Below are 10,815 nucleotides of genomic sequence, written 5' to 3' on the forward strand. Positions count from 1 at the left end.
GAAAGTCCCTGAGACTCTTACCTCCAATTAACTACCAGAAAACCGGAAGTGGCAATGTGGCTCCAAGTGGTAGAGTGCTAGCCTTGAACTGAAGAGCTTAGGGACAGCACCTAGGCCCAGAGTTCAAACCCCAGGATCAATAATAATAATAATAATAATAATAATAATAATACTGTTACTGATGCCTGTTTCCCCACATCCATTCCATTAAATAAAAATCTTTAGGGATAGCGTCCAGGCAGTGTAGTTTTTGTTTTTGTCTTTTAAAACTTTTCAAGTCATTCTTTTTATTTATTTATTTTTTTTTTTTGGCCAGTCCTGGGCCTTGGACTCAGAGCCTGAGCACGGTCCCTGGCTTCTTCCCGCTCAAGGCTAGCACTCTGCCACTTGAGCCACAGAGCCGCTTCTGGCCGTTTTCTGTATATGTGGTGCTGGGGAATCGAACCTAGGGCCTCGTGTATCCGAGGCAGGTACTCTTGCCACTAGGCTATATCCCCAGCCCTCAAGTCATTCTTATGTGCATTGCTGGCCAACTACACATTCTGGAGCCTCATACTGATTTATTAAAACGTCTTATTTAAAAAAATTTCTTTTTGTTTTTTGTCTTAGCAGCGATTAAGGTGGCTTTTGTGCACGTCCATACCTTTCACAGTTAGTGTGGCTGAGCCCACCAGTGACACCGATGCTGCCCCTTGGACTCCCTGGCTCCCTGCAGCAGTGGTGGCTCACACCTGTCATCCCAGCTGCTCAGGAGGCTGAGGTTTGGGGGATCAAGCTTCCCAGCCAGCCCCCGGCAGCAGAGTCTGTGAGACTCTGGCGTCCCGTGAGTCCGTGTAAAAGCCCGCGGGGAGCTGTGGTTTAGGGCTCCAGGGAAAGGGGGGCGGGGGGGGGGGACGGCTGGTTCTACAGGGCTCCCCAGCCCTGAGCCGCCTCCCGAGCCGCACGGACTACATTTCCCACAATGCATCGCGGGGGCGGGCTGGGTCCGGGCGACGGGCGGCTGGAGCCGGGCCTCGGGGCCGCCGGGGACTCGCCGAGGCTGTCTTCCTGCGCCGGCGGCCGGGGTGAGGGGGTGGCAGCGGAGACGGGGGGACCCGTGCTTCGCCGTGGCCATGTCTGTGTGTCCCCGAGGTCGTGGCCCTGCCAGCGCTTGCCCTCAGGCCAGGCCCTGCGGGAAACCCGGTCCCCCGGGCGGGTGCGGCGGAGGACAGTGACCGGCGGCGCCGTCCGGACGTCCTGGACACCACCACCCCCTCCCCACCCACCCAAGAAGCAGGTGAGTCCCACCGCCAACCCACGTGGCCAGGCCGGCGGGAGGGGGGGGAGGGAGCAGGAGCTGGGGAGCTGTCATCCTAGAGGGAGGGGCTTGTGGACCTTGGGGGGCGGGGGTCCCCGCCACCCACAGCACCGTTCGCGATGGAAGGACTGGGATCTCCACGGACGTCGTCGCTCAGCCCCGGGCCCCGCGGTACAGAAGATGACACCAAGCACCCGATACTTCAGCCAGGAGGGGCGAGGTCGGGTAGGAGGCATTTGCTGGGGTAGGACCTTCCCTCGCTGCAACGCCACACGTTCGTCCCCTCCGAATCCCCCACAGGCAAAGCTCCGGGGATGATCGTCGTGAGACTTGGTTCTAAAGGGGCTGTTCCTTCTACACCCGATGAGCCCGGACTCCGGTAAAGACTCCCAGCCTTTGTCAGGAGGGGAGTGGCTACTCCAGAAGTGACGAGGCTCGGGCTTAGCTCGCAGCGTGGGGTAGCTTTCTGGCCGAAACGGTCACGATCCAGCCTCCTCTAGACCCTGTCGATGAAGGATCACACACCCTAGTCCCCAAAGGGTCAAGGGCCAAAGGGTCCGGGCAGTGTGAAGTACCATCCAAGCCGGAAAGAGGGCTCAAGGTAGTTAGGAGCCAGTAAGGAGGAGCTCTTTCTAAGGAAGGGCAGCCCACTTGAAGGGATGATTGTACTAACTTGTTTGGTGACATTTGCTGGCAGGTTCTGCAGGGTACTTCTACAAAAAAAAAAAAAAAAAATAGCAAGCCCTGGAGGCATCTAGAGGGGCTGCCTGAAAAGAGTCCCCTCTGAGGCTTATGGGTCAGTTTTCAGAGACTTTCCTAGACTGTTACCAGGACCAGCTTCTCAGGAGCTTCAGCTTGTACAAGTCCTGTCTCCAGTGTAGGTTGGGCTTAGTTTTGCTATGTGATTCACTCAGCCTTCTGCCTGAGTGAGGAGAAGCATCCAGAAAGCTGTTCACTTCATCAGACTTTCTGGCTGGAACTTCAGACTGACCTTGAAGAAGCTGAGGTGTTCTGTGACCTCACATTGCAGGGAAACTGTTTTGAAAGAAGCATCTGTTAGCCCTGTACAGCTGCTGCTTTTTTTCCCCCTTGCAGGTATCAATGCTGAGTACACACAGACATACTGGGCTCAGGTAGCTGTAGCCCACAAGTGATCCTAAGGGAGTGGTTCCTCGAGATAGGGCAAAGCTGCTGGAGCAAACCAAACATCCAAGCCTCACAGTGTAAGGCATAGAGCCAGGGGTATTTTGTAGGCCAAGGTGATAAACCTGAGAGAGACTTCCAGGAGCAGCAGGATTGTGAACAGCCAGTTTGCCTGGATCTGTGCCTAGAGCCTTTGAGTAACTCTTCCGCCTTACGTGAGTGGCTGCAGGCTAGACCCTACTAGGTCTCACTAAGGTAGAACTAACTATGTTTGCTCCAGGCTATATACACCAAGGGGTTGGCCCAAGCCAAGCAAAATCTCAAAGGAATGATTTTCATGACAAAGACCACAGAGTTTATATAATATTAGTGCAGTCTGTATGCTTAGTAAGAATTATGTTAGGCTGGTAACTTGACACTTAGGAGCCATAGGCAGGAGGATTACAATTTAAGAAGTCTGGGGCAAAAATAGTCTCAATAAAGAATCAAAAGAAAGAAAAGTAGTAACATAGTAACTGTATGGAAATGCCTCCTCTGTAACTAAATTACTTGTATTACTTAATCTTACAACTCAATGAATAGCTGTTTTCAGGGTATTGGTTCCTTACCATTTTGTAGGTGAGAAAACAGACCAATAAAACTAGATCCCTCTAATTGCAGAGCTGTGGTTCCTAATTACCACGGAAGGAAACTAGATGATCTCATACAGATCTTTCACTTTCCCTTCTAAGATGTTTATCTGGCTATCTGGCAAATGTTAACTGAATTATATATGGTCTGAAATTTGTAGTGGGCCCTAGACGACCTTTAGTCAAAAGAAACAAACCCAGGTGAGTTACAGGAATGCCTGTCTGATAAGGTAACATTTGTGCCTTAACATTTGAGCAGCAACCTGATAAGGTAACATTTGACCAGCAACCGGAAAGAAATGAGAGAGTAAGTCATGTACTAGCCTAGTCAGAGAAATAAGTGAAGTGGGCAGAGACAGGAAGTTCAGCTAGGGCAAAGTTTAAAGTGAAGGGCCACTCTTGATGCTTAGGTAAGCCAGTATGGTTTGAGAAAGGGTGGGAGATATAAGAAATAACCCATGCTCTAATGGCTCACACCTGTAATCCTAGCCTCTCTAGGGGCTGAGGTTAAGGGTGGGGCTTCAAGGCCATCCCTGGGAGGGAAAGTTTCTAAGATTTTTTTTTTTTTTTTTGCCAGTCCTGGGGCTTGGACTCAGGGCCTGAGCACTGTCCCTTGGCTTCTTTTTGCTCAAGGCTACACTCTGCCACTTGAGCCACAGAGCCAGTTCTGGCTGTTTTCTATATATGTGGTGCTGGGGAATTGAACCCTGAGCTTCATGTATACGAGGCAAACACCCTTGCCACTGGGCCATATTATCTCCAAAGTACCACTAGAAAACCAGAAGTAGCACTGTGGCTCAAAGTGGTAGAGTGCTAGCCTTGAGCAAAAGAACTCAGGGACAGCACCCAGGCCCCAAGTTCAAGCCCTCAGACTGACTACATATATATAAAACAAAGGATGGAAAGTATACTGAGTGAAGCCCTGTGTACCCCGGAAAAAATGGCTTTTTTAAAATGATGCTAGGATTTGAACTCAGATCCTTACACTTGCTTAAGGAAACATTTTAGTGCTGACCCACACACTTTCAGCAAAATAGACTTTCATGTTTATTTTTTGTACAAATACTGGGGCTTGAACTCAGGGCCTGGGCACTGTCCCTTCCCTTTCTTACTCAAGGTTAGTGCTCTACCACTTGAGCCACAGCTCCACTTCCAGATTTCTGAGTGGTTAATTGGAGTCTATGGACTTTCCTGCCTGGGCTGGCTTTGAATCAAACTCCTCACATCTCAGCCTCTCGAGTAGCTAGGATTACAGGCATGGCTCCCAGCTTGGTTTTTACATTTTCAGTCAGGGTCTCATTATGTAGCCCATCCTGCCCTAGGACTTGTGATTCTCCTACCTTAGTCTCCTAACTGCTGGAATTATAGGTATGCATATCACTATACCTAGCTATAAAACGAAGCATTGTTAATTATGCCAGTGACTTTGCCAATTGTATCTTCTTCTCTGGTGCCATTTTTACTCCAGGGAGAACCCCAAGGATGGCTGCCGACTTGCCGAGGAAGAGAAGCAGTGAATGCCCTGAGGGTACACTGGCTCCTGATGGACAGAGCGGCGTGGAGAGAGCCGAGAGCCCCACACCAGGGCTGGCCCAGGGGATGGAGCCAGGTATGGGCAGAGTGTATAGCTCTAACCAGCTCACAGCTGGAATAGGCAGCTTCCAGAAACCATGGGTATTCATACCCATTCATGTAGTTCAGTCACTCACTGCGTATTTGTCAGATGTTCGGAATACTGCAGGGAGCCAGGGTCAGTGTGCGTCTGGCCTGCTTTCTATTTCTTTCTTTTTTTGTCAGTCATGGGGCTTGAACTCGGGCCCGGGGTGCTCTCCCTGAGCTCTTCAGCTCAAGGCTAGCACTCTACCACTTTGAGCCACAGCACCACTTCCGGTTTTCTGGTGGTTTCATTGGAAATAAGAGTCCCATGGACTTTCCTGCCTGGGCTGGCTTTGAAGCATGATCCTCAGATCTCAGCCTCCTGAGTAGCTTAGGGTGACAGGTGTGAGCCACTGGCACCTGGCTTTCTCTTTTCTTTCTTTCTTTTTTTTTTTTTTTTTGCCAGTCCTGGGCCTTGGACTCAGGGCCTGAGCACTGTCCCTGGCTTCTTCCTGCTCAAGGCTAGCACTCTGCCACTTGAGCCACAGCGCCGCTTCTGGCCGTTTTCTGTATATGTGGTGCTGGGGAATCGAACCTAGAGCCTCGTGTATCCGAGGCAAGCACCCTTGCCACTAGGCTATATCCCCAGCCCCTCTTTCTTTTTTTTTAATGCCAGCCCTAGGGCTTCAACTCAGCGTCTGTGTGCTGTCCCTTAGATTTTCTTCTCAAGGTTAGGGCTCTATTACTTGAGCCACGGCTCCACTTTGAGCTCTTTTGGTGCTTAATTGTAGACAAGGGTCTTACAGACTTTCCTGCCCAGGCTGGCTCTGAACCATGATCCTCAGATCTTAGCCTTCTGAGTAGCTAGGATTACAAGCCATGAGCCACCAATGCCCAGCTTGTAATTTATTTTTCTTTACCTCTGTATTGCCTAGCTCTCTCTTCCACAAGATTGAGAAGAAAGTCACATCCTTAGTGATGTTAAACTCTTGTCTTTGGGGGACTGTGGATGGAGAGGATAATAGCTAGACAGTGGCTCAAGAGAACCCAAGAAAGATAGGATAGGGTGCCTCTGGTTGTAGGTCAAGAGGAAGTAGCTAAAAGAGATGTCACCTTCATGGGGAGGAAGGGGTGCTTTCCAGGCAGATGGCAGGTGCAGATCTCCCGAGGCAAGTGAGGACACATTGTGGGTGTCCAAACTGCAGATGGCTAAAATGCAGTGTACCTGGGTGGGGCTGTATGATGAGGGTGGGAGAGCTAGGCAGATCCCACCACCACAAGTGCCACAGGGAGCTGTGTCTTACTCCCAATGTGATAGGAGGAGATGGTGGGGGAAAAGGACGGACAGTCATGCTAGATTGCCCATATTAGGTACCTCACTGGCAAGAGTGTCTGCCAGCAGCCATCCCTCTAAGTACCAGTGGTTTTGGCCTGCAGGTGCCGGGCAGGAGGGTGCCATGTTCGTCCATGCCCGTTCCTATGAAGACCTGACTGAGTCCGAGGATGGGGCAGCTTCTGGAGACAGCCCCCAGGAGGGTACTGTGGGCCCGCCCCCACTGCCTACAGACATGCGCCAAATCAGCCAGGACTTTAGTGAACTGAGCACCCAGCTGACTGGTGTGGCTCGGGACCTGCAGGAGGAGATGCTGCCCGGAAGTTCTGAGGACTGGCTGGAGCCCCCGGGGCCAGCCACTGAGCCCTCGAAGGAGGGCCCCGCCGAGGGAGACGAGGAGGACGCCACCGAGGCGTGGCGCCTGCACCAGAAGCACGTCTTCGTGCTGAGTGAGGCAGGGAAGCCTGTCTACTCCCGCTACGGGTCTGAGGAGGCGCTTTCCAGCACGATGGGTGTCATGGTGGCCCTGGTATCCTTCCTGGAGGCAGACAAGAATGCTATCCGCTCCATCCATGCAGGTGAGCCACCTGAAGAGGTTGGGGGGAGTTCATTCATAACAGGGTTTGGGGATCTCCATGGACTAGATGCACTGTGTCACTGAGGGGTAAGCCCCTCCACTGCTTAGAGCATCCCGGTCTTCACCTGGTCCTAGGCTGACACTGCTGGCCTTGTGGGCTGTGGTAAGGAATAAAGATAGCTCTGACACGGGTTTTGCTATTGGAAAAGGTGGAAATTGGGGAAGTGACAACAACCCGTTAGCTTCTACCGCCTCTCACTAGGTAAGTTAGCACTCACCACAAGAACGTGTGCTTTTCTACTATTTCCTGTGTGGGCAGCAGGAAATGCTTCTCTTTTTCTCCCTACTCTAACCCTGTTATACTAAAATAAACCTGTGCTGAAACTTTTTTTTTAATGTGTTTCTCTAGCCGGATGCAGTAGCTTGTGCCTGTAGTCCCAGCTATTTACTCAGGAGGGCTAAGATTTGGAAGATCACAGTTCTAGGCTAGCCCTGACAAAAAGTTCAAGAAACCCCCCATCTCAACCACTAAAAATCTGGGTGCACCTGGGAACCCAGTGGTTCTTCCCTGTAATCCTAGCTACTCAAGAGGATTGAGGTTCAGAGCCAGCCCAGGCAGACAAGTATGAGAGACTCTTATCTCCAATTAACCAGGGGGGGGGAAAAATCCAAAAGTGATGATGTGTCTCAAGTAGTGCCAGCCTTGAGGGAAAGAGCCAAGTGAGAGCTTAAAGATCTGAGTTCAAGCCACAGTAAAAAGCAAGATTCTATTTAAAAAAATCAACGCAAAAAGGACTGGGGACGTGGCTTAAGTGGTAAAAATGCCTGCCTAGCAAGCATGAGGCCCTGAATGTTCTTTTCTTTTTCTTTCTGCCAGTCCTGGGGCTTGAACTCCGGGCCTGAGCGCTGTCCCTGGCTTCCTTTTGCTCAAGGCTAGCACTCTGCCACTTGAGCCACAGCGCCACTTCAGCTTTTTCTGTATATGTGGTGCCGAGGAATCAAACCCAGGGCTTCATGCGTGCTAGACAAGCACTCTACCACTAAGCCACCTTCCCAGCCCAGCCCTGAATGTTCCATACCCCAGTACCATCAAAGGGAGAAACCAAGATATTTTTCTGAGATGCTTCTTGTGTTCCTAGAGGAGTCCGTCTGCAGAGCAAGGGGCAGGAATAGGAGCCTATGCGTTAACGGTTTTTTAACCCTCATGGCCCTTACACCCTGACTACCCTGCGCCAGGCTGGAAAAAAAAAAGGTCGTTCGGGGGGTGGGGGCCTTCTGGGGCCAGGGATCGAGGCTGACACCCTCCCGCTACCCCCAGATGGCTACAAGGTAGTATTTGTGCGCCGGAGCCCGTTGGTGCTGGTGACGGTGGCGCGCACGCGGCAGTCCGCCCAGGAGCTGGCGCAGGAGCTGCTCTACATCTACTACCAGATCCTGAGCCTCCTCACCGGGGCGCAGCTGAACCACATCTTCCAGCAGAAGCAGAACTACGACCTGCGGCGCCTGCTCTCCGGCTCGGAGCGCATCACCGACAACCTGCTGCAGCTCATGGCCCGGGACCCGAGCTTCCTGATGGGGGCGGCCCGCTGCCTCCCCCTGGCGGCGGCCGTGCGCGACGCGGTGAGTGCCGGTCTGCAGCAGGCGCGCGCGCGCAGCCTGGTGTTCTCCATCCTGCTGGCGCGCAACCAGCTGGTGGCGCTCGTGCGCCGCAAGGACCAGTTCCTGCACCCCATCGACCTCCACCTGCTCTTCAACCTCATCAGCTCCTCCTCGTCCTTCCGCGAGGGCGAGGCCTGGACGCCCGTGTGCCTGCCCAAGTTCAACGCCGCCGGCTTCTTCCACGCGCACATCTCCTACCTGGAGCCCGACACCGACCTCTGCCTGCTGCTGGTCTCCACCGACCGCGAGGACTTCTTCGCCGTCTCGGACTGTCGCCGCCGCTTCCTGGAGCGCCTGCGGAAACGCGGGGCTCACCTGGCGCTGCGCGAGGCCCTGCGCACACCCCACTACAGTGTGGCCCAGGTGGGCATCCCCGACCTGCGCCACTTCCTCTATAAATCCAAGAGCTCGGGACTCTTCACCAGGTGAGGGAGGCCCTGCTTCGAGGAGAGAGGATGATGTGGGAAGGTGGGGTGCGGAGGGGGAGGGTTGGTTCTGAACCCTGGGGAGACAGACCCTGCAGCTGACCCCCACCCCCACCCCAGGAGGGTGCTGGGGGGGGGGGGTACTTATTTACTCTGGCCCCAGGAACCCAGACTTCTCTGACAGATACAACCTAAGGAAGAAAGCGGGGAGCCGAAGTTTCCTTGGGTCCCTTACCTTGGAGCAATTCCCGACTGCAAGGTCATTTTGGTCCCTTCCACCAGGCATAGCCCTTTTCCTCCCACTCCCCCAAGGAAGGGGCTGGACAGAGAGGGCAAGCCCTGTCCTCCCTGGATCCCCTTTTGGCCTAGGGATTTTTCCATCTCACCTTTCCTCAAAACCTGTCACTTTGTGTTTTGGATACCTAAATTCAGATTTGCCTCTCCAAAGAATTGTCACCAGAGGCCATGAAATGAAGGTATTGGGGCTGGCAATGTGGCTTAGTGGTAGAGTGCCTGCCTCACATGCATGAAGCCCTGGGTTCGATTCCTCAGCACCACATACACAGAAAAAGCCGGAAGTGGCGCTGTGGCTCAAGTGGTAGAGCGCTAGCCTTGAGCAAAAGAAGCTCAGAGACAGTGCTCAGGCCCTGAGTTCAAGCCCCAGGATTGACCCAAAAAAGAAAAAAGAAAGAAATCTTAATGTGTTGGGGGGGGGCGGCGTGGAGCAGAGTCTGTCCTGGGGAGTCTTCTGTGATGAGAAGACAAATACCCCATCCTAGGGAAGAATCTGGAAAATGGTCCGCTGTGGTGGAATCTCCCTGGCTAGGAGCAGGTATTTCTAGATCTCCCGAGAAGGCCATGGTGGAAATCATTCCTTTGCAAACCCACTCCCGTATCTGCAGTCCTGAGATTGAGGCGCCGTACACCAGCGAAGAGGAGCAGGAACGGTTGCTGGGCCTCTACCAGTACTTGCACAGCCGGGCCCACAATGCCTCCCGCCCTCTCAAGACCATCTACTACACAGGCCCCAACGAGAACCTCCTCGCCTGGGTAAGGGGGCCTTGGAAGGACCGGGCTTCATAAGGAGGTCATGGGTTAGGGGGCCACCAGGGACACATCTGTCCTAGATGACCACCCTCTGCCCCCTCCCTCAGGTGACAGGTGCCTTTGAGCTCTACATCTGCTACAGCCCCCTGGGGACCAAGGCATCGGCTGTCAATGCCATCCATAAACTGATGCGCTGGATCCGTAAAGAGGAAGACCGTCTCTTCATCCTCACCCCCCTCACCTATTGATGGGAGTGTGTGCGGACTCAGCCCTCCCGGGCCCACTCAGCATGGGAAGCCATGGGAGCCTCCCGGTGGGGCCGGCTTCTCTCACCCAGCTAGCAGGCAGGGACTGTGGGTTGGTGTATCCATTAAAATGCTTTGGTAAAGACACTCTGAGCTGGCATTCTTTCACCTGTCGCTCTCATGTATAGATGGCAGATTTTTCTTCATCCTGAACATGTTTTCTCACACCCAGAAATGTACTTTTTTTTTTTTTTTTTTTTGCCAGTTCTGGGCCTTGAGCTCAGGGCCTGGGCGCTGTCCCCGAGCTTCTTTTGCTCAAAGTTAGCACTGTACCACTTGAGCCACAGCGCCACCACCAGCCTTTTCTGTGTATGTGGTGCTGAGGAATCGAACCCAGGGCTTTGTGCATGCTAGGCAAGCTCTCTACCACTGAGCCACACTCCCAGCCCTGCGCTCATATTTGAACCAGCATCAGGCCACACACATTCAGATGTGGATTCCGCTGAAGTCCTGTCATATGTAAAGGACCCTCAGGCATCCTAATGTATTACCCTTGTCTTCCTTTCTCCCTTGTCAGTCTGCTCTGATGCCTGCCTCTCCTTTCATTCCTGGGTGGGCACCACCCCCACCCCCTGCATTGATAGACCATCCAACCATCAGAGCTCTAACTGTGTCTCTGCTTCGTGGACTGCTGTGCTTCAGTACAGGTTGAGCTGAATAAGACAAGGATGATCAATGTGGAGTTGGTAGGGACCCTTGGTAAGGAACTTGGTGTCTAGCACAGCCAAATTCAGAATCCATTCCCCTTTTGTCATAAGCCTCTGGTGATACAATCCCTGCTTGGGCCTGTGTGCCTCAGTTCCC

The 10,815-nt window shown here is 53.0% G+C and overlaps 1 protein-coding gene across 6 annotated transcripts; it reads left to right on the forward strand.

Moving 5' to 3' along the window:
• Positions 1-987: 987 nt before the first annotated feature.
• Mon1a (MON1 homolog A, secretory trafficking associated) lies at positions 988-10,098 on the forward strand. Of its 6 annotated transcripts, XM_048334773.1 has the most exons (7): positions 1,607-1,898; positions 2,229-2,392; positions 4,538-4,678; positions 6,103-6,576; positions 7,894-8,659; positions 9,562-9,709; positions 9,814-10,098. In XM_048334773.1, the coding sequence occupies exons 3-7, from the start codon at positions 4,552-4,554 to the stop codon at positions 9,952-9,954; spliced, it is 1,656 nt and encodes a 551-aa protein (XP_048190730.1). In that variant the 5' UTR covers positions 1,607-1,898; positions 2,229-2,392; positions 4,538-4,551; the 3' UTR covers positions 9,955-10,098. The 6 variants fall into 6 exon arrangements, with proteins under 6 accessions (XP_048190728.1, XP_048190730.1, XP_048190731.1 ...); XM_048334771.1 differs by lacking the exons at positions 1,607-1,898; positions 2,229-2,392 and adding an exon at positions 988-1,276; XM_048334774.1 differs by lacking the exon at positions 2,229-2,392 and having other exon boundaries at positions 1,607-1,912.
• The last annotated feature ends 717 nt before the right edge of the window (positions 10,099-10,815 follow it).

This window comes from Perognathus longimembris, chromosome 26 (assembly GCF_023159225.1).
Source record: "Perognathus longimembris pacificus isolate PPM17 chromosome 26, ASM2315922v1, whole genome shotgun sequence".
Classification (NCBI taxonomy): domain Eukaryota; kingdom Metazoa; phylum Chordata; class Mammalia; order Rodentia; family Heteromyidae; genus Perognathus; species Perognathus longimembris.